Source organism: Octopus bimaculoides, chromosome 23, assembly GCF_046866305.1.
Source record: "Octopus bimaculoides isolate indiv1 chromosome 23, ASM4686630v1, whole genome shotgun sequence".
NCBI classification, from domain to species: Eukaryota; Metazoa; Mollusca; class Cephalopoda; order Octopoda; family Octopodidae; genus Octopus; species Octopus bimaculoides.
In genome coordinates, this window is record NC_142950.1 from 24,079,530 (window position 1) to 24,104,529 (window position 25,000).

Genomic DNA, 25,000 nt, shown 5'->3' on the forward strand with positions numbered 1-25,000 from the left:
CGTTAATTTCATGAGCAGGCTGTTCTGTTGATCGGATCAACTGGAACCCTCGACGTCGTAAGCGACGGAGTGCCAACAATAACAATGTCCCAATAGCTGACAACTGATGGGGGTAGTTTATTCCATGCTTCAACAATTCTGAGTGCGAAATAGTGTTTCTGAAAGTCATGGGTGCTGTGCTCCTTTCTGATTTTATTAGCATGTCCATTTATGTGTTAGACATGGAATTTCAAAAGGTGCCCAAGGGTGTTGCTGGAAAAATGGTGGATAATCTTGTGGGTGTCTACCAAGACAGTTGCTAAGCATTGGAACTTTAATGTGTCCATGCCCAGGAAAGCAAGCTGTTCAGGGTATGGTAAATACCCGATGATGGGTATTTGTTTGGTTGCACATTTCTGGACAGTTTCCAGGAAATTGACATTTTGAGCAAGATAAGGGTTGCAGACTGGTGATGCAAGATCTAAGTGTGGATGTATCATAGCCATATACAGCTCTAAATTGGTAGCTGGAGAACGGCTGACAAAGGTCATACTGAGGGATGCTAGGACACCCTCAGCCTTCTTGTCAATTTTAGAAATGTAGTTTGTCCAACACAAATCGCAGTTGACAATGCATTTTTCTGAGCTGTTGATATATGTGGGAATATAAGAAGTTTCCTGATGGACCGTTTTAAATATGTCTTCTCAGAGAAGACATACCTAGCTTCCTTCTCCAGTTAATAATTCTTCTTTACATAGCAGCTGTCCTGTGTTATTGACTAGAAAAGGAAACCGAGTGCAGGAGTGTCTGTGTGGTAAGAAGCTTGCTTTCCAACCATATGGTTCCAGATTCAGTTCCACTGCATGCCACCTTGGGTACATTCCCTAGCAGACTTCTTAAGATTGGTGTTGTGGAAGGAGTATGTAAAAGCTAAGATTTTCATTCCAAAATGTATGGTAATGCATTTGTTCACAGCCAGCTTGAGTTGTCAGTCTATAATCCATTGCTGCACTGTGTTCAGGTCTGGTTGCAAGACAGATTTATAGCATTATCGGATCTGTTTGTTTTATCTCAAGGTACAACTTGATAGCATCTGCATATTTCAACATTGTATCATTCTTTAAATAGGCATCAATGTCATTAATATATGCAACAAACAACAGGGTTCCAAGAACAGATCCTGGTGTCACACCAGATGTCCTCTCATAGGGTGCAGAATGCTGTAACTACCTGTTTTTGGCTGAAAATGACAGGCTTCAACTAGTTAGAAAGATCATCTCTCATAGCCATTGTGGAGAGTTTTGCCATAAATCATCTGTGTGGCATAGAATTGAAAGTTTTAGCAAAGTCAGGATAGAGAACATCCACCCTGAGTTGCCATCAGTGATTCAGATATATCTGCTATAAACTGTTAGCCAGAGTAGCTGGAGTTAGGAATAAATCCAAATTGTGAGGGTTGAATAAGGCTATGAGGGTTCCAGAGGTTTTAGAGCGCTTCTCTCATATGGGACTACATCAGTTTGGTGATGCAGCTAGTGAGACTGACTGAATGGTAGTTGACAGATGATGTATGATCACCCGTTTTTAACAAGGGAAGAAGGGAATAACACTAGCAATCTAGCAATCTTCCATTGCTCCAGAACAACACAGTTATTAAAGCAGAATTGGCAAAAGAATGAAAGCTAGTGCACAAAAAAGAACCCACCATGTTTGAAAAGCAGATAAGAAGTCTGTATACCTGTTCAGCATCACAATGTTCTTTCCTGGCAAGTCAAACTACTGCAGTCTCCCAAATTGCATTTATGGGGCTTTTAATGTTTTTGATGCTTCACATGTTGCCCAGATTGAATTGAAGATGTTCTGAAGTACAGTACTGACATTTCCAAAATCGTGAAATTCAAGCCAGTTTGGGCATTGTAAATTTGAGCAGTAAGAGTTCCAGTCCGCTTTGTTTCAGTCAAAGCAAGCAATTTGGAGGTGGTGATAGGTTTTATTTCTACCCATATAAAACAGATTGTAAATGATCATAGCATGATTACAGTTGTCTAAAGGTTCCTCGGTAGTGACCATTTCAGGTTTAATGGTAAAGAGTGGATGCAAAGTGTTACTACCTCTTGTAGAGGAAGTGACTACTTGGGACCAGCTCAAATCCAGCACTGATCAAGAAAATGATTTGCACTTTGCAGCCAACAAAAGATTTCCCAATCAATCTTAGGGTAATTGAAATCACCAGCAATGGAAACATAAACGGCTTTTTCTAGGCTCTGCATTGAGGATATCAAAAAACTGTGTCTTGATGGTAGTTGAAGTGTTGACATGCCCGTGCATATATCACAGAAAAATACCTTTTGTTGTGTGATTCAAATCATCACAAGGAATTGTTGAAAAGTTTGAATGAATGTGGACCATCACACCAACTCAACAATGATTAATACTGTCTTTACAAAGCAAGTTGTAACCAGCCATGGTAAAAACACCAAAAAATGTGCCCTGTTTTTGTGACTGTAATGATATTGGATCTGATACTTTCAGTATAAGGTTCAAAAAGGTGGATCTTGTTGGATACACTTCAGGCATTTAAGGATCTTGTTGGATACACTTCAGGCATTTGGCTTTAAGCCTGTTGTGATGATATTTAAGGGATGGTGGATTGATTTTCTAAAAAGAAAATTAAGTCTGGTGAAGTCATTCTGGTGAGGTCATTGATTGTCACTTATTCCTCATGTGTGGTTATGGCACAATAAAAGTGTAGGAGAGAATAAGAGGCAACTGAATGACTTTCAAAACAAATCATTAAAGGATTAATCCTTGGTGCCCTCATAGACAACTTTATAGAAGTTAATGGTCTTAAAGGTCATTCTCACTTCCACTTAGGTAAAACAGGTAGTTTTGAGACAAATATTTAAAAAAGGTTTCCTAAAATATCCTTAAATACACACACATACATATGCACATACATGCACTCACACATACACACATGTGTAAGGATTTGATCTCAAAGGTCAAAAGAAATGCACCTAGTCTTGTAAATGCCATTATTTGAATAAACAAATCTCTACAGTCTATTGTATGTTATTGAGTACTTTAGGAGAAATTGCGGTCCTCCTAATGTTTTTGATAGGGCTGTTTGTGTGCATTTGTGTATGTATTTATCTACATTTGTGTGTGTGTGTGTGTATGTGTGTGTGTGTGTGTGTGTGTGCGTGTGTGTGTGTGCGTGCGTGTGTGTGCACAGACGCAGCTGTATAGTAAGAAGTTTGCTTCCCAACCACATGGTTCTAGGTTCAGTACCACTGTGTGGCACCTTGGGCAAGGGTCTCCTATTGTAACCCCAAAACATTATGAGTGGATTTTGTAGATGGAAACTGAAAGAAGCCTGTCATGTGTGTGTTTGTGTGTGTTGGTGTGTTTACATCTTAGTAACTTAGCAGCTCAACAGAACAAGTACCAGGCTTAAAAATCAAGTACTAGGGTTGGCTCATTTGACTAAAAACTCTTCAGCATGGCACCCCAGCATGGCCACAGTCTAAGGACTGAAACAGATAATGTAGTAAAAGAATATATACCCCCAAGCAACTCATAGCAAATGTACCAACTGCCCCTTCTCAATCCTTTCTATTTTTAGTGTGTGTCCCCTGCCCCCTCCGCAATGTTCAACCTTCAGCTGTTAAAGTCAAGTAGAGTCAACATCTACTCAGTCTGAGATTACCTGACAATGGAGGTGGGGGCGTAGTACAATGTCTTAGGGGACATGAACTAAATCTGCTCTCAGCAAATACTGATGTCAGAGTAAGTTAACCAGAAAGACACTATATCAATATTTGAAATCAACTTTGAAATATTCCCTTCATAGATTCTTCGCTAAAACAAATAAGCAGCGAATCTCTGCAAATATTCTGTTCAAATGTGAAGAGGAACAGCTTTCTAGCCAGAGGATCTTGGTGAATCTGTATTTACACCAACCTGTGTTAATGCTGTACAGTTCAACACTGGAATGCAGTAGAGGAGAGGTATTTTAGTCCTTCGTTGAGAGATTCCAATTTACCATTTACTCTTGCCTGTAATTTCTGTCTTCAGTCAATAGAGCTGATGACATTACCCGGTTGTGTGGCTGTGGATTTTTGAGGAGTTGAGGTGAGAGGGTGTTTATGCTGGGCCTAATGTTTACAGGTACATGTAAATGTTATGTGTCTACCTACGTAATGTATATATATATATATATATATATATATATATATATATATATATATTTGTGTGTGTGTGTGTGTGTAAACACACGAATGTGTGAGTGTATAAATATATACAAAAGGGATTGATAGTTTGGTAGCATGCACCATGCTTTTACTAAATACATATATATATATATATATATATATATATATATACACACACACACACATGCACAAGCTCCTCCACGTCTGTCTAACTATATATATATACACAACCTCCCCTACATTCATATGTGTGTGTGTGTGTGTGTGTGTGTGTGTTTGTGTGTATATATATATATATATATATATATATATATATACACACACACATGTATGTGTACGAACAGCCGTGTTACATGGCAGTGAAACATGGGCTGTGACTGCTGAGGACATGTGTAAGCAAGCTTACAAGAAATGAAGCCAGTATACTCCGATGGATGTGTAAAGTCAGTGTACAAGAGAAACGATTGCGCTGGTATGGTCATGTGGCAAGAATGGATGATGATAGCTGTGTGAAAAAGTGCCACATCCTAGTGGTTAAGGGAACCTGTGGAAGAGGTAGACCCAGGAAGACCTGGGATGAGGTAGTGAAGCACGACCTTCGAACATTAGGCTTCACCGAGGCAATGACTAGGGACCAAGACCTTTGGAAATATGCTGTGTGTGAGAAGACCCAGCAAGCCAAGTGAGACCATAACCCATGGCCTATGCCAATGGTGTAACCAGGTGCTTATGCGTACCTTTCCTTCATTGGACACTAAACTCTGCTTGCGAAGACCTGTTGAGGCAAGTGAAATCGAAATCAAAATTGAAATTGAGCCAAATTTGATGACTGTCACCTGTGCCAGTGGAGCGCTAACAGCACCGTCTGAGCGTGATCATTGCCAGAACAGCTGTCTGGCTTCCGTACCGGTGGCATGTAAATAGCACCATTTGAGTGTGACCGTTACCAGCATTGCCCTACTGGCACTTGTGCCAGTGGCATATGAAAAAGCATTCGAGCAAGGTCATTGCCAGTGCCACTGGACTGGCTCCTGTGCAGGTGGCACATAAAAAACACCATTTTGAGCGTGGACGTTGCCAGTACCGCCTGACTGGCCCTTGTGCTGGTGACACGTAAAAAAACCCACTACACTCTCGGAGTGGTTGGCTTTAGGAAGGGCATCCAGCTGTAGAAACTCTGCCAGATTAGATTGGAGCCTGGTGCAGTCATCTGGATTACCAGTCCTCAGTCAAATCGTCCAACCCATGCTAGCATGGAAAGTGGACATTAAATAATAATGATGATGATGATGCTACCTACATAAATTTGAATATAATTATATATATATATAGTTCAAAAAAACAATAACAAAAAACAAAAAAACAACAAAGTGAGGACGTGATATGGATAGTATTATTGGACGCTCAGGAAAGGAAAGAGAGAGTGTATGACGTTTCGGGCGTAGCCCTTCGTCGGAAAGATGGAAAGTTCGGAGAATGGAAGAACGGAGAAAGAGGAAAATGGTACCGATGTCCACGAGGTTACATGATGAAAAGACCGGAAGAGGAGGTGGTGGGGGAAAAGTTCTTTCTAAGATAGGAGAGTGAAAAAGGGAGATGAATATCGGTGCGCGTGCGAAAGTCTGCGAGTGTGTGTGTGATAACAGAACGTGTGTGTGCGTATGTATGTGTGTGTGTGTGTGTGTGCATGGTTTGGTGGTTTATCTGTTAGTGTGTTTGTGTGTGTGTGTGTGTGTGTGTGTGTGTGTATGACGTAGTGGAAGAAATTAGTAGCAGGACTGGTTAGTGGACGCTGTAGACAGTGTAGGTAGAAGGTCAACAGGTGGTTATTTGGGTGTGTGTGTGTTCGTGTTTGTGTGGGGTTGTCGGTGTTAGGTACGTGTACGTGTGTGTGTGTATTTTGTATGTGCGCGTGTGTGTATGTGTATGTTTTCTGTGCGTGCGTGTGTGTATGTGTATGTTGTGTGTATGTGCGTTGCTGTGTACGTGTGTGTGCGTGCGTTTGCTATTGTATATGCGTGTGTTGTTTATGCCCATGTGTGTATGATTGTATGCGTGTCTGTGTGAGTGTGTAGTGTTGGTGAGAAGTGTGTGTGTATGTGGGTGTGTGCGTGTGTGTGTATATGTGTGGATGTGCGTGTGTGTGTGGGATTGTGAGTGTTAGGTACGGGTGTGTGTGTGTTTATGTATGTCTGTATGTGTTTCCGTGTGCGCGTGTGTGTATATTTTTTGTGCGTGCGTGTATGTGTATATTGTGTATGTTTTCGTGCGTGCGTATGTGTTATGTATATGAGTGAGTATTGTGTATGTGAGAGTTGTGTGTGCATGTGTGTATATGTGTGTGTGTGCATGTGTGTATATGTGTATGTGTGCATGTGTGTATGTGTGTCGTGTATGTGTGTGTGTGTGTGTGTGGTTTTATGTATGTGAGGGGTGTGTATGTGTGTGTTTATGTGTGTGCGTGCGTATGTGTGCCAGGTATGTGTGTTATTTTGTGTGTGCACTCCTGTGTGTATGTGTGTGCATGTGTATGCGGCTGTGTATGTAGGCGTGCGCGTATATATGGGTGTGTGTGTGTATATATGTGCGTTCGGCTATGTGTGTGTGAGGGCGCGTATGTATGTTTGTCATGTATGTGGGCGGTATATGTATGTGGACGGTATATATGTAAGGTGTGTGGGTATGTGTGCGTGTAGGTAGTGGTGAGATAAAAAGTAGAAAAAAGTAAGTCTAATAACAAGAGAATAATGGATATAATGTAAGGGGGACGAGGGGGGGGTGTTAAAAAAAAGAAAAAAAAAATTATGTAAAGTGTTGCAGGGACGTAAAGGGGAGAGTCATAAGGAAGAGAAGGCTGTGTTGAGTCCGAAGGGGAAAGAAGAATTAAGGTTGAAAATGTAGCGTTGCTCCAAGTGGAGTCGCGAGGGAGTGGACCCATGGTGCAGGGCGAGGCCAAAAACGGAGATGTTAGAGGGAGAGTGGTTGGGCAGTTGGAAGTGACGGCCGACAGGGGAGTCCGAACCTAGCCGAACGTCCCTTAGGTGTTCGGTGAAACGGTCGGCCAGCCGGCGGCCCGTCTGCCCCACGTAGAGTTGGTTGCATAGGGTACATTTGATGCAGTAAATAAGGTTGGAGGAGGTGCAGGTGAAACTGTGTGGAATGTGAAGTGTTTGTAGGTTCGATCCGGTGACAGAGGTAGTGTTGGTGATGAAGGGGCAGGTGTGACAGCGGGATCTGGAGCACGGGAAGGAGCCGGGTGGGGGTGGGGAGGAAGAGGAGAAGGTACTGCGGACCAGTAGATCGCTTAGGTTGCGGGCGCGTTTGAAAGCGGATAGGGGTAGGTTGGGGAAAATGGGGTGGGTAGTGGGATCGAGCTGGAGGCGACGGAAGGCCCGTAGGATCCTCCGACGAAGGGGTAGGGTGGCAGGGTGGAAACGGAGTGGGAAGGGGGTACGGTTAGGGGATTGGTGTGGGGGAGGAGAGAGGGCGGTGGTGCGGTCGATTCGACGAGCGCGGGCGAGGGCGGATTGGACAAGGTGGGAGGGGTATCCTCGATGCATGAACAGACGAGCAAGATACTGGGACTGGGTCTCGAAATCCTGGTCCAGGCTGCACAAACGTCGGAGGCGGAGGAACTGGGAGTAGGGGATGGCTCGTTTGGTGTGGAATGGATGGGAGGAGGAGAAGTTGAGGTAGAGGTGGGAGTCAGTGGGTTTGAAGAAGGCGGAGGTAGTGAGAGAGTTGGAGGGGGGGGGGGGTGATGGAAAGAGAGATGTCGAGGAAGTTGACAGAGGTGTCAGAGATGGTGGAAGTAAAGTCAAGAGCGGGGTGGAAGTTGGAGAGGAAGGAGATGAAAAGGCAGAGCTGTTCGCGGGAGAGGGAGGTGGCTCCTATACAGTCATCTATGTAGCGACCGTATAGTTCTGGGGTCGGACCGGAGAATTGGGAGAATACTTGGGCCTCAATGTAACCAACAAAGAGGTTGGCGTAATTGGGCCCCATTCTCGTCCCCATCGCGACCCCAGATCTCTGTTGGTAGGTATCTCCGGCGAACGTGAAGCAGTTGAGGGTGAGGACGAGTTCTGCCAGACGAAGCAGGGTAGGGGTGCTAGGTGTGGGGTCAGGGCGGCGGTCAAGGAAGTATTGGAGGGCTGAGAGACCATCGTTGTGTGGAATCACCGTGTATAGGGATTTGATGTCCAGGGTGAAGAGGAGGTGTGAGGGGCCGGGAGGGAAGGAAAAGGAATTGAAGAGGCGAAGGGCGTGGTTGGTGTCGTGTATGTGGGATGGGAGGGCAGCAACTAACGGGGATAGGATATGGTCGAGGTATTTTGAAATGAGTTCGGTGGGGCAATTGCAAGCAGAGACAATGGGGCGGCCAGGGTTGTTAGGTTTGTGGATCTCGGGAAGGAAGTAGATGGAGGAGGTGCGAGGTGTGCGGACGATGAGGTTGGTGGCGGTAGCGGGGAGAGCAGAGGAGGAGATGAGGTCATGGATTGTGGAGGACACAAGCCGTTGGTAGGAGGGGGTGGGGTCGGAGGAGAGGAGGTGGTAGAAGAGGGGATTGTGAAGCTGGCTGAGCGCTTCCCTCCTGTAAAGGTCCGCGCGCCACACCACCACTGCTCCACCTTTGTCCGCCGGCTTGATGACGATGTCGTCACGGCGGCGGAGATTGCGGAGGGCGACCGATTCGGCCCGGGTGAGATTGGCCCGGAGGGGTCTCTTTTTAAAGTCGAAACGCTCGACCAACGCCTTACAGTCATCCACGAACAAGTCTAGGCTGCTGAATTGGCCTGGAGGCGGCGTCCAGTTGGATGGGCGGCGTCCCAGGTCCGAGAAGTAGTCCCGAGTGTCGGGACGCTGTGTTGACGTATGGAAGAACGCGCACAGTTTGATGCGGCGCAGGAACTGGCTGACATCAGTGCGAGTCCCGAATTCGTCACAATGGGGCGTGAGAGGCGTGAAGCGGAGGCCCCTACCAAGGAGCGAGCGCTCAGCGGCGGACAGGGGGAGATTGGGTGGTATAGTCACAACCGTGTGAGGAAGCGGGGTGGTAGGGTGAGTAGGGTCGGGAGGAGGAGGTGTAGAGGCGGGGGGAGGAGGAGGAGGGGGAGAAGAGGTGGGATGGGGTTGGGTGGGGTTGGGGTTGTTGGAGGTGTGGGGAGGTGATGGCGTGGGGGTTAGGATGTCCGGGTGGGAGGAGTGTGAGTGTGTGGAATGGGCGGTGGAGGGGGGCATGGAATCGGGAGGGGGAGCTGAAGGGGAGGGTGTCAGGGGTGCAGAAGGGTGGGGGTTGAGGAGGTTGTGGAGTTTTTTATTTTTTGTGTGTGTGAGGAAATTGTGGAGTTGGTGATTGAGATTGAGGAGGAAGTGGAGGATAGGTTGAGTGAAGGGTTGAGGGCAGAGGGAGGAGAGGAGGAGGTAAGCTTGGGAGAGTTGGTGGTCAATGGAGTGGAGGAGGGAACGGGTGGAACGGATGGTGGCACGGATGATGAGGCGGGAGGTGCGGGCAAGGGTGGGCTCGATGAAGGGGGAGGAATAGGGGGGAGGGTGGAATTTCAAGAGGAAGCCACGGGGTATGACATGATGGCGGAGACAGCGGCTGAGAAAGTTGAGATGGCTAGTGTGGCGGGTCTTTTTGAAGAGCAAGTAAGAGAGGTTTTTTGTGGGTTGCAAGCATTGTGGGGGAAAAAAAGAAAGAAAACGGCGAAGAAGGGACTGAAGATGTTGGGTGAAGGAGTGAAGGTGAGGCATGGTGAGAGGATGTGAATGTCGGTGTGGGTGTTATTAGTGGCGAGACAAGGGAAGGACGAGAAAGGTAGAAGGAGAACAGATAAAGGTGAAACAAGTCGATATATATATATATATACAAATATATAAACATATATGTGTATATTGACACACACATATATACACACACTGTCAATTTTATTGATGCTGCCCTGGAAAATTCATTGAGGAAAATTCATTGAGTCGTGGTGAACTGAAAGTTACTGTCAATACAATTATAGCCAATATTTGACTCCACACGTAGACCGAGTCCTTCATTCAGTTAATGTTCATTGTTTGCATGCATATAAAAACACTTTTTTTTAAAAATCATTATGCATAACTATACATATACTTACATAGACATTACACACACTCATGCACTGACATATGCACACACCCATGTGTACACACACACACACACACACACACACACATTTACATTATATCAGGTTTGAATGACTGTATCGAAGTCCATATTTGAAGCAAAACTGTAAACCGATAAGACGTCCAAACATGACTTTACATGCACACACACATGTATATATACATATGTATACATACATATGTTCATACATATGTATATTCATTTATACATACATCAATGTGTGTGTTTATACATACATATACATGCATATATATACATACTGTCCGGGAATGAATAGAGAAACTGCTTCTGTTTTTGTATACGTAAACACAAGGAATATTGGTTGAACATTCTCATTGAAACTACTAAGTGCAAACATTATAGGCTGGATATAGTTGTTGGAGAGAGACAAGAAACATTACACACTGTCATGGAGGTCAGCTGCCCTGTTTATGTGAATATCTCTTCAAAAACCAAAGTAAAAGAGGACCATTCAAGACAACTGCTTCAAAACCTCCAGCTTCTATATCTAAATAATAAATTCACGTTTATACCAGTAATAAGTGGTGCATTTGGTTTTTGGTGTTAATTTTAAGTGACAATCTGGATTAGCAGAGGTTTTCAGAAAAAGAAATCGACCGTGGCTGTGTGGTAAGTAGCTTGCTTACCAACCACATGGTTCTGGGTTCAGTCCCACTGCGTGGCACCTTGGGCAAGTGTCTTCTACAATAGCCTCTGGCCGACCAAATCCTTGTGAGTGAATTTGGTAGACGGAAACTGAAAGAAGCCCGTCGTATATATGTATATATATATGTGTGTGTGTGTGTGTGTGTGTGTGTGTGTATGTTTGTGTGTCTGTGTTTGTCACTCCAGCTTCGCTTGACAACCGATGCTGGTGTTTTTATGACCCCCGTAACTTAGCGGTCCAGCAAAAGAGACCGATAGAATAAGTACTAGGCTTACAAAGAATAAGTCCTGGGGTCGATTTGTTCGACTAAAGGCGGTGCTCCAGCATGGCCACAGTCAAATGACTGAAACAAGTAAAAGAGTAAAAGAGCTAACTTGCATTTTACAAACACAATCTGTAAACGGAACAGTTAAACTATAAAAACATTTCTCAAGTTCAAAATGTGATGTTATTTTTGTTATTGACATTCCAACAATGGAGCTTTGTCTCTTTGTTAGAAAGCAGGTCCTTCCTTACTGAAGACTTCAAATAATTTAAAATATAAGAGAACACACATACACACACACACACACATATATAATTTAAGGCAGCGAGCTGGCAGAAACTTCTTTCAGTTTCCATCTAAAAAATGCACTCATAAGGCTTCAGTCAGCCCAAGGCTATAGTAGAAGACACTTGTCTAAGGTTCTATATAGTGGGATTGAACCCAGAACCATGTGGTTGGGAAACAGACTTCTTACCACATAGCCATGTCTGCACCTATATATAGCTATAGATATACATACATAATATTTGTTATATATTGTAATATGGTTATTAGTGTTTGTGGAATACTCAGACACAATCTAATTTATAAAACAATTAGACTTGTGTCCCTCTATTTCTGATGTCTTTTCATTTCTCCTGTGACTTTTTTCTTGCCCATCTGGTGTGTGCGTATAGGGGCTGGTGTGTGCCCGTATAAGCTGTCTATCGAAAGAAGTTAATCTCAGAGAAATTTTAGCTGGTATTGTGAATTCATTTTCTTCTATTCTATCGCCCTCTTCCTCCTCTCTTGTTCTCCAGTTTGTGTACATATGTCTTTTACTTGTCTGTTTGGTATATACAAATAAGTGTGTGTGGGAGGTATGTACCTTGCATACGTATAAACATTCCAACACATATATAATGTGTGTGTGTGCGTATGTATAGAATGCATATATTCATTGAGGTTATGCTCACAAACGCATGTATCCATATATATATATATATACACATACACACACACACATGCACATACACACACGTACACACAATACATGTTGAAAGAAAGAGAGAGTGTAAATATTTATTTCTTGGTTGAAATACTTCTCTTGTCATGTGACCAGTGATCATTGACCAATAAGAAACGTCCTAGTTTCAACTTCAGACGCTTGTGTTTAATTTCCAATTTGTTAGTACACTTTTCTTTAAACAGAAGTCTAGTTGTATAAACACAATAGAACCTAATTTTACAACCAGGAGGACATTGTTCTTTTTTTATCCCTTCCATGGAAGAAAACCTGCTGAGATTCAAGTTTTTATATCTTTCTGTAACCCAACCCACTCAACCAGGAGTACAGTTTCATTACTCTGAATAGGGATGTATCACATTCACTCATAGCCTCTCCCAAGATTATGTGGTGTTGATGCCTTTTTTCATCTGATTAGAACATAATGTTCTTCCTCCATATGTTCCACTTCGCATTATAAGTTTATAACTTCGTTCAGGAGGACTGTTACCTTAATTCATTCCAAAGTGACTCTCTCTCTCTCTCTCTCTCTCTCTACAAGAACTACATCAGGTACCCAAGGGATTTTTGCATTGTCATTGAATATAAGTTTAAATTCCCTTGTACTTCTGATTGTGGGGGAGGCCAAAAATGTTCCGTCGCAGAAGTCAGCCAAGTGTTGTGTGGACACAGACTAAACCATGCCAAAATCTTCCATTCCTCAATTTACGACGAGCAAGCTGTTCTGAAAGTTTCGCACATTTTCTCTCTTCTGGCTGTCATCAATGTGAGTTCAGCAATTTTATTTCTATCAAAATTAAATTTTTGTTCTTCAATGTTCCAGAGTCAATAGTCAGTCATGTTGTTGTTGTTGTTATTGTTGTTTGGCCCTACAGACTTTTCATTCGAGGAATCTCAACCATGACCATTACTTCTTTATTTTTCTTTTCTTAACCCTAGTGTATCTAGAATTACATTACTTATATGTTTTCTCTTTTACTGAGACAGTGGTAGAGTATGATGTGAGAGATTTGGCTGCTATTTCCAACAGGTTAAGTGACATCATTGGTTTTGTATCCCTTGTTGTATCCCTTGTTTTGAATCCCTTGTTGATTCACAGATGGCCATATTTTATAGGGACAATCAAATAAAAGTTTGGAATGTCATGTCATATCATTGGCATTGTGTCCTATTTACATCTAAGGCAGTTAACAATCAATGGTGCAGTCCATTTACTTTGGTAACACAAGTTACACCAGGTCATTTATGACTAAACATGTTATGCATATTGGCCATGTGGTTATGTCCATCGACCTAAGATTAACAAAACCAAGTATAGATCTCTTCTTCTCACTTGTGTAAACAAGACTTGTACTGTGTCAAAAAATCATCATATGCACACTGTTATCTGTATTCTTTTCTGCACAAGGCACAAGGCCCGAATTTTGGGGGAGGGGGCCAGTCAATTAGATCGACTCCAGTACACAGCTGGAACTTAATTTATTGACCCCAAAAGGATGAAAGGCAAAGTCGACTTCGGTGGAATTTGAACTCAGAACATAAAAACAGATGAAATACTGCTAAGCAATTCACCCGGCGTGCTAACATTTCTGCCAGCTAGCTGCCTTACACTGTTATCTGTATTGTTTCCATTATTGATCTAATCAACTTTTGTGGAGAATTCTTTTCTGCTCTGCTCACAAGGCCTGAAATTTTTAGGTGGGGGGCAGTCGATTAGATCGACCCCAGTACACAACTGGTACTTAATTTATCGATCCCGAATGGAATATAGATATGTTTATAATGTTTTCCTTAGCACATAGCAATTGCTACCAAATTCACTCACAAAGTTTTGGTTGGCCCAAGGCTATAGTAGAAGACACTTGCCCAAAGTGCCATGCAGTGAAACTGAACTGGGAACTATGTGGTTGGGAAGCAAGCCTCTTGCCACACAGTCATGCCTAATGGGTTTTTTTTTAATCTCAGTACTTACATGTTTATTATTAGTGCTTATGGTTTGGTTCAATGCACTTTTATTCCACAGCATCAGCACAATCAATTTCAGTGGTTCTAAAAGTCTTCTTTTGGATTGCTGTTGGTTAGCAGAGAATGCTTTGCTGCCTAGTATAGACAATTTTACCCCATTATTGTGAGTTAGCGGAGACTGCGTTTGCTGCGTAGTACAGACAGTTTTACTCGATAACTCTTGAAACTTATCCCTTTTCATACCAAACCATCCATAAATCTATGATACAGACTTCCTGTTTTAAAGTGAACTTAATTAAAACCTTCCAAAAACATTTCATATTTATTTATGTTTCAAACTCCAGTTTAATAATGATAAAGTTATTTTATTAAATTCTTCATAATAAACCCAAATAAATTAAAACAGGGGCAGTGGAATAGTAATGGGAATTTGGTAACAAAAGGATTAAACTTTACAAACAATGATTCCCAGTTCCTTATCCAGCTTGTCTGCAATATGGCAGCTACGATCAACATCATAACATATGGCACCAACACCAGTTTCCACCACCGCCACCACATGAAAATACATCACAATGATCATGACCAACAGTTGAAGAGTTGCTGCTGCTGCTGCTGCTGCTAAATCTAACACCGAGCAGTTTAAAATAAAATAACGAAATCAGTGCAGCTACAAATTTCTTGTATTGCTTCCTTCTGAAGATAAACCTTTGCATCTGAAATATTAAGGTTTTTTTGTAAAACTTTCTATATTGTTAGAAGTTTTCTTTATTTCCCTTTTCTTTCATTGTCTACTTCTGTACTACAATGCTTCAAGCAAACTACAATGCTTCAAGCAAACTACAATGCTCTTATCTTTATTGTTATTTGTTTTATTATGTTCTAAGTAGAATTGCCATTTCATGCTTAGAATTGCTTTACTCTCAGATTTCCTACTCAGAATTGCTGAAGCATGGAATAACTCCCCACATCAGTTGTTAGCTGCCATAACACTGCATCTCCAAATCTTGTGTGCTTCCCAAAATTTGCCAACAATACACCTGATGCACACCTCCCCCCTTTTTTTTTTTAAATGACTCAATTTCTGTTCACTTCCTGTGCACTTTCAGCTAATTTTTCTGATAAGCTGTAGTGCACAGATGGAAGTCTGCTGGTGCTAAATCTGGCAAATAGGGCAGGTGCAGAAGTGATACCTTGTTGCTTTTGGTGAGAAACCCATGAGTGAGAAGAGCTTGGTGAAGAATCCAATTCTGCATGCTTGGTTGCTTTCGATGAATGTCCTCCCTCAAACACTCCAAATTGTTGCAATAGAACTCCTGACCGATGGGCTAACCCTGGGAGACAAATTATTGATGCACAATACATGTCTAGGGGTGACGCTCATGACAGGTCTTCCAGATTGCTTATCGTCTTCCAGGGATCCTCTTCCACTTTTGAAGCACCCATGCCACTCGAAACTTTGCATACAACCCATTGCCCGGTCACTGTGAACTTACTGAACCATGCTCAAAGTCTCTGTAGCAGATTTACTAAGTGTAACGCAAAATTTCACATTGGCTCTTTGCTCTAGACCAGGGGTTTTCAAACTGTGGTCCGCGGACCACAGGGGGTCTGCAAGGACAACAAATAATTTTTATGGGCAATTTGATTTTATATATGTTTTTTAATCGAAATCTTTTAATTGACAATAAACCTATTTGTTAAATACTGTTAAATAAATAAATGTAAAAATATATGTCATTTTAAGCCAATATTTATGTATAAATTTCATAAGCGTTTATAAGGTAAAGCCTGAAATATAAAGGGGTTCGCAAGTCAAAAAGTTTGAAAACCCCTGCTCTAGACTACAGCATACACATGATCACAAAAACATAAATTTCACAAGTTGTGAAGTAAACACAGTGATGTCATTTGGCATGCTGCCTCATGAAGGTCACTGCTATCCCTCACAGCACACACAACAGTGTGCTGCCATCTGTTGCATGCTACAGAACTAGTCCAGGAACTTTTTTATACTAACTCGTATGTAGTGCAATTTGTTGTTGTAATTGATGGCATAGTAATATATAATGCATTATGTTGTAATATATGACTACATAATATACATGATCTGTTGTAAGGAAGTAACTGTACAATAATACATTATATATTGTTATATATGACTGATTACATATGTATGATCTGTTGCAATATGTGATGATATTATATATTGAAATCTGTTGTAATTGATTGCACAATAATATATAATACAATATGTTGTAATATGTGACTACATAATGCATATGATTTGTTATAATGTGTGACTATATAATAATGATAATAATAATAATAATAATAATAATAATAATAATAATAATAAATGCCCGGATGCAGTACCAGGCAGTGGCTCTCATGGCTTCTGATCTTAACTGATTCGAAGTGTTATCATGTACATTGTTTTGTCTTGGTATTAAAGATGGGCTACAGCAAATATTCTGCTTAATACCACAGATTTGCTTGTCAGTTGTTTGACCTTAACCAGTTGAGCATGTCCCTTGGTGGCTGACGATATGTGCATCTCTGATCATGAGCAGAAGTAGTGGGGGAGTATCATAGCCATGTGTTGAGAAGAATTTTGGGGGTTTGAATAATTCACCTTTGGAAACATGGGTGTTTTGCTCAACATTCTTAAACAAACCTTATTCAGGGACCTTTTGAACGGGATGGGGCTACTCGACCTGAAGAAAATTCTAACTGGGCCCTACCTGCGAGGTCATGTGCTGTTTATCATGATATAAGATCACCATGTCACGCACATATGGTTGTGATGCATGTGCCTGGTGTACCCTTATCAGACGGGTAGTCATGATGGGTATACTGGGCTTTGTATATTTTACTCCTGTGTCACCTTGATGGCATGCACTGCTCTCTCACTCAATAATAATAATAATAATAATAATAATAATAATATATTATTATAATAATATATTATTATTATACATGACCATATCATAAATAATAAAATGGGCTGAGGTTCACTACAGCTGTTTCAGATGCATTTTTTATTGATGAACAAATCAATTACATCATGTAAAAAACATCGTTTTCTTCAGGAAAAGATCATCTGAATTATCATGTATAGCAAATTGAAGGAATTCTACCCAACATCACATCTGAAGTTCCTAATAAACCAAGGGTATGGTCTGAGTGGGTCACTAGACATTGTCTAAAGTTATTTTAGTACTGAACCCGTTATATGATTTTTGAAAAATCACAGAACCGACCTCTGGATAACCTTCATCAACTTAACTTTTATAATTCAGTTAACAAAACAAAAATTGATTTTGAAATAATTTATTCACATAAAAAAAAAGCAAGTAAATTACTTGTTTTGAAAATGGTAAATTACTTGTTCATAAATTAAACTTTTGTTAAATTTTATTGAAAAACCCTTTATTTTGTGGAACACCAGCGGCTTTATTTATGCTACCCCTAAAGTTCTGCAGGACTTGATTTGAAAGACCCTATCTACTAACTTAATTTTTCTTTCTTGTACAGGTGTGTGAGCAAGGTATTTCTTTTTGAAGCAATTCTTTTTACAGCTGGACATCCTTAGTTACCAGTGACCCCTTAACTGTGAGCCATAAATTGTGGTTACCTTCACTTAAAAAGTGACGAAATGATTTACAGAAGAGTGAAAACAAGAAAGCCTGCAGCAAAGTTTGATCTCATGACTGTGCGATTCATGATTAATCTTGTTATCAATTCCCTGTAGACACATTGAAGTACTTCCTTGATTTTTGACCATGATTAATTACCAGAGATGATTAATTAACATTTTTGATTAATTAGTATTTGTTGTGTTTTCCACAGCCATTGCTTGGCAGTCAAAGGAATGTGAGAAAGAAATATTTCAGAAAGAGGAGGACAAACACACCACACAACTGTACTACACCACACCACCACGAGTGGTGAGTATCTTCTCTATTTTATCTTCTGCTCCCATATATGCACATGTGAGTGTATATGTGTGAGTGTGTATATTAATGTATATATATATATGCATGTACATTCATGTATTTCTACATGCATACCTATACGCATACTACGTATGTATATTTGTGTGTGGGTATGTATGCATGTTTGTGTGTGTATATATATGCATGTGTGCATATATGTATATAAGCATGTGTTTGTGTGTATATATTCATTTGAACAGGATTATATTTCATTCCATTAAGCTGAGCGGTTAACATTATTATGTAATTAACAATGTCCAGATCTTTAATTGGCAATATCACAGCCATCATTATCACCACCACCACCACCACCACCACCACTACCATCATTATCACCATCATCACTACCATCATTATCACCACCATCACCACTACCATCATTATCACCATCACCACTACCATCATTATCACCATCATCACTACCATCATTATCACCACCATCACCACTACCATCATTATCACCACCACCACCACCGCCACCACCGCCGCCGCCACCACCACCACCACCACCACCACCACCACCACCACTACCATCATTATCACCATCATCACTACCATCATTATCACCACCATCACCACTACCATCATTATCACCACCACCACCACCGCCACCACCGCCGCCGCCGCCACCACCACCACCACCACCGCCACCACCGCCGCCGCCGCCACCACCACCACCACCACCACCACCACCACCACCACCTCTACCCTCGTAAGAGGTCAATAAAGATGACTACCATCCTCTCTCTATTTCATAAATACAGTCACTAACTGAAATGGTAAAATCCAAGTGGAACTGGTAAGTGTCTGTGTTCGTCAATAATAATTGCGACCACATAATGTTCACAAAGTGGATTACTATTAATGGGTGGGGGGAGGAGTTGTGAGATGTTGAGAGCAAGATTGTTGGTGGTCAGATCTAACTTGCATCAACTCTTTGGCCACCCAGGAGGAGGTGAGGGTCACCTCAACCTTTTGGTATTCAGATTACTCTGTCAAATGTAATGCATATCTATTCACACTCTTTTGAATTAATCAGGTATTATTATCTTGTAGCTTTGAGATTTCAATGATATAACTGTATATTCTTAGAATGACATTTTAGGATAGGTGTGAGAGGCTGGATCTGGCCAGTTTGAACATAAAACAAGTTGAATATTTTGGTCAGTCATGGCTGGTTTAAATGTTAAAAGGTTAATAATAGAGTCCACTCTGGTGTTACCATTAGGACCAAACCTCTTCCCTCTTCTCTCTCTACCAGTTTCAGAAACCCTAAAAAACAAAAGGGACCACAGACACTACCCCTTCCTCCTCTCACTTGCACAGCAATGACAAACCTTCAATGTTTCTCTTTAATTAAACATTATTTTGAGTTTGTCTTGAGTTATTGTCTGGTGATCTTGATTACTATTTCAGATATTTGGTGGCCACTTGGTGGTCAATGCATGGTCACTTGGTGGTCATTGTATGACTACTGGTCACTGCATTGTCATTATTCGTAGATGACTTCTTGACAGATCACCTTTCATAATATCATCTTCCTGTTTTAACTTTTTTTCCAAATGCATCACATATGCATCCATATGCATCACATGACCATACCATTGCAGTTGTCTCTTTTATACACCACATCTGATGCCTCTTATGCCCAACTTTTCTATCAAGATGCTTACACTCTGTCATGCACGCACACTGACATTACACATTCAACGAAGCATACTACCTTCATTTCTTACAAGCCTATGCATGTCCTCGGCAGTCAAAGCCCATGTTTCACTGCCATGTATCATGGCTGTTTGCACACAGGCATCATGCAATCTGCCTTTCACTGTTACCAATAGAGGTAGGATCTCTCTGAACTTTGCCCAGCCTAATCTTATTCTAGTAGCTTCGCTGTTGGAGCATCCAGCCTCGCTACTACCTTGGTCATCATTATTATTATCATCATCATCTTTTAACATCTGTTCTCCATGTTGGTATAGATGGGACAGTTTGACAGGCGTCAGCCAACTGAGAGTTGCTTGGGTTCCATTTGCCTGCTTTGGCATGGTTTCTACAGCAGGATGCCCTTCCTAATGCCAACCACTTTACAGGGTGTACTGAGTGTTTTTATGTGGCTCTAGCAGGGGCACTTATATGAATCTGGCATGGGTGCTTTTATGTGGCACTGACATAAGTTATTTACATGACACCGTCATGCCCCACGTAAAAGCACCCATCCTAACATAAACTAGCCTCTAATACCAGAGGAAATTTCTCTCATCAACAGGACACCATGAATCCAAGCAAACATTTGTCTTTTTAAGTCTTTCAAAGAGATCGGCACAAATCCCAAAAGTTATCAACTATTTTCACTGAGCTGCTAAATGAATGAAATTCTGTTTATCAGACAAAACGAGGTCTTGTGATAATCTTTGCAATTCTTCAGTACACTTAAAATATTCTTAGTAAATTCAACTTTACGATGAAAGTAAACAAACAAAGTTTGTCTTTTAGAAGCTTTGAGATGTATTGTAAGATACAGAAATAAAAATTTATTTCTGTATCTTACAATACGTCTCAATGCTTCTAAAGACAAACTTTGTTTATTTACTTTCATCGTAAATTTGAATTTATCGTTAGCGTCTTATGAAGCTAAATTTATAAGTTCCAAAATTGCAGAAGAATTCGTTGCTGGGCAGTTTAGTTTAATGGTAAAACACTTGACATGTAATCACAGAGATGTGAGTTCGAGTCTCATGGCTGGCCGGTAATGGATAATTTATCCTGATCAAGCTATTTATAGCATTATTACGTGTTTGAGAAATAAATTTATTTCTGTATCGTATTCTGAGTAAATTTGTCATATCCACCAACTGTGATCGCACAATGCTCACCTTACAATCAAAATACAAACAGACAACATTTTTCGCATATTCTTCTACTAACTTCCCTTCTGAAGAAAGAAAACTTTTCATTTTTAATCCGTCCAATTAGAATAGTTTAGCCATTCCTCTTGCACTCCTTTACTCCATCGTTTCCTGCAGAAATAAACCAGAAACAATAACCACATTTTCCTATAATTAGATATTGTGTATGTTTGTATATTGTGTATTTGTATGTGTGTGCATATTTATGTTTGTGTATATGTTGTATGTGCCTATGTATATAGGTGTGTTTATGTGTATATGCTTGTCTATGTGTATAAGTATGTGTGGATGTTCATATATGTATGACTTATAAATGTAAGTATATACATATATATATGTTGGAAGGTTTGGAGGTGATGTACAGGAATTATATATTAGAAAAATAATAAGGTACTCAGATATCTGGATGGTTGTACATTTACAGATTTTTATTAATATGTCACATGTTTTATAAATATTAGCGCTTGCACCTCTTCTTGTAGGTACTTCAAATATGATATAAATATGATATATACATATATATATATATATATATATATATATATATATATATGTATACATGTCTAGTTGCATATAGCTGGATAGCTTGGTGTATATATTTGTGCAGTGGAGGCGCAATGGCCCAGTGGTTAGGGCAGCGGACTCACAGTCATAGGATCGCGGTTTCGATTCCCAGACCGGGCGTTGTGAGTGTTTATTGAGCGAAAACACCTAAAGCTCCACGGGGCTCTGGCAGGGGATGGTGGCGAACCCTGCTGTACTCTTTCACCACAACTTTCTCTCATTCTTACTTCCTGTTTCTGTTGTGCCTGTAATTCAAAGGGTCAGCCTTGTCACACACTGTGTCACGCTGAATATCCCCGAGAACTACGTTAAGGGTACATGTGTCTGTGGAGTGCTCAGCCACTTGCACGTTAATTTCACGAGCAGGCTGTTCCGTTGATCGGATCAACTGGAACCCTCGACGTCGTAAGCGATGGAGTGCCAACAATACAAAATATTTGTTCATGCTGTTGTTGCTGTTGATCAGTCCTGGCCCTACAGGTTTAAAATCAAAGGTACTCCAACTGTGACCATCCCGTCTTAGACCCTGCTATTAATGTGGTCAAGAAGGATCATACCAGTGAAGATAATAAAATGATTTAAAAGATATTTAGCTGCTATTTCTAGCAGGTTGAGCAACATTGTGATTATTCCATCATTGACTTGTGTGTGTTTTAAAGCAGGCATTAGATTTTCATACATACATACATACATACATACATACATACATACATACATATATGTGTGCGTGTGTGTGTATGTGTGTGTGTGTGTGTGTGTGTGTGTGTGTGTGTGTGTAAGCGAGAGAGAGAGAGAGAGAGAGAGAGAGAGAGAGAGAGAGAGCGAAAGTGAAAGAGATAGAGAATGTGTATGAAATAGTCTGGATCTTTATAACATTGATGTATATGATGTCAACATGCATTTATATAAATGTGTGTGTGTGTGTGTGTGTGTCTAAGGGTGTTTAATTTTACCAGCAGCTATCCATTTATAATGAAAGCAATTATCTACAATTAGTGTTGCATATGTTTTGAGCATTTATTAAATATCCTGGATTTTTAGACCTATTGCACCCATGCTAACTTTGAGAATATCCTTATCATCATCATTGTTGCCGTCATCATTGTCATTGCTGGTGTCTGTTTCATCACCATCATCACCATCATCGTCATCATTTTAGTTCCATGCTGACACACTGGACAGATCTTCCAGTATCTCTTCATCTGTCAGTCTTTCATAATCAGGTAATCAAACATACACACACATGTACATAAATGCATACACAGATGTGTACAGAAAGACATGCACTCACATACAGAAACACATATATACACATGTACATAACTATACACATACATGCACATAAACACATACACCCACACATGCATACAGAAACACACATACACACACACAGAAACACATACATGTACAGAAACACATACACATATTCGCACACATAGACAGACACACACACACATGCACAGAAACACATACATGTATATATATATATACATATATATATATATATATATATATATATATATATATATATATATATATATACGCATGGACAGACACACACAGACACACAGACACACACACACACATGTACAGAAGCACATACACATATACACGCACATGGACGGACACACATGCACACAAACATACCCATGCACATACAAACATACACACACACTTACACACAGATGCATGCACAGAACAGAGACAATCCCTAACCTCTCATATTTTTATTTACAACATCAGGGCAGCTGACAGCTGAACGCCTATCCTGTCACCAACCACTCTACTCAATGAAGTGAGTTCATTCCTCATGTCTGGCTCATTCGACTGAATTTTTGAGACTAAGTCCAATGAATTGAACATGGGTCTTAAATGATGATACCTGCAGCTTCATGTCAGACTCAGCTGCTAGCTCTCTTAGGATTCCCAGGTGGTACTTGATTATCATTTCCACAGCCTCTTTTGTTTGGATTCTCTTCTCATTAGTGGTCATCAATTCTACTTATTCCCTGTACCATGGCTGAATCAGTCCAAATCTTAACAGCAACCATCTCAGTACCAAGCTCATATCCTTCAACACAGCATTTCCTTCCGTCCCATTGACATAGTTATAGCCATCTTTCTTCTTCAGCCATGCTGAGTCTTCCACCTTACCACCTTCCATTTCCAGAATTACTTGTGTTTTTTTTTGTTTTGGGCACATACTAGTTACCCTTCACTGGGTCCTCTACTCGCACCTTCTCCTTGATGTCTTACATCATGGCAACTGGCTTCTCTCTCACTTGTCACCCCAAGTTCACTCCTTCAGCTTGCCTCTTGATGTAGCTGCATGCTGTTCAGAGACATCCTACAAGCTTCCCACACACTGTGAACACTACTCACCTATCCATGTCCCCTCTCAGATCTGGAATCTCATTTCCTCTCTAAAACACAAGCCTGCTCACCTTATTTCTTTCAAGCCTCTGCACAGTGCCTCTTTCTACAGGTGCTCATTCAACTCCTGACAATCTAAACTGGTCAGATGTTATTCTTTGTCAGCTAGACTACAGCCAACATTGGTAGCATAGCGTCTATATAGTGTAAACCAAATTCGATGACTGGCACTCATGTCAGTGGAACGCTGACATTTGCTGTAAACCATTGCAGAGTACAACCAACAGCTATGGGGCAGTGGTCACCACTGGACTTGGTGAGACCAAATAGTTTAGCCCTAAAGAACAGGAGACGAATGTAGGAAAGGACACTCAGATGACAAGGAGATACTATCCCAGTGGATACTATCCCAGTGGATACTATCCCAGTGGAAAGGATGCAATTGCCTTCCTGACAGTGTCAGAGTAAAAACAGGTTGTAGAAATCCTGGTGGGTCGGGCCAGTGTAGGTACTCGTCCAGAGGAGATGGAGGATGTTTCTCCTTCAGTTGATTGAGAGAATCTGTGATACACTGGGCGAGGGAGGACAGAGAGAAGAGGAGGTGAAAAGCCCCTTTAATGTCAAATTTGCTGAATTTGCCATTAATGGCCTTCTTTAAGTTAGGTGGCCGACATTGTTCCGGATTGTGATGATCACCAACATGAAATGAACAGTGGCAGGGATTGATGGCAAATTCATCGATCACTTTGGTATAAAATGTATCAGCACCATGCTCTACCTTCATCTTCTTCAAAAGGTCTTTATTCATGGAAATGAAAACTAGATTATAGAATCTCTCTTTACTTTGAGAACATGTCATATAACTATATACTTGCTTTAATGAAGAAATCTATATAAATGAAT

The 25,000-nt window shown here is 41.0% G+C and overlaps 1 protein-coding gene across 1 annotated transcript in view; it reads left to right on the forward strand.

Annotated features, from left to right (window-relative positions):
• Positions 1–25,000, forward strand: part of LOC128250610 (uncharacterized) — a 559,608-nt gene that overhangs the window by 432,147 nt on the left and 102,461 nt on the right. Inside the window, exon 8 of the mRNA XM_089340726.1 lies at positions 18,106–18,203. Within this exon, the coding sequence (XP_089196852.1) occupies positions 18,106–18,203 (98 nt within the window). The remainder of the gene's footprint in view (positions 1–18,105; positions 18,204–25,000) is intronic.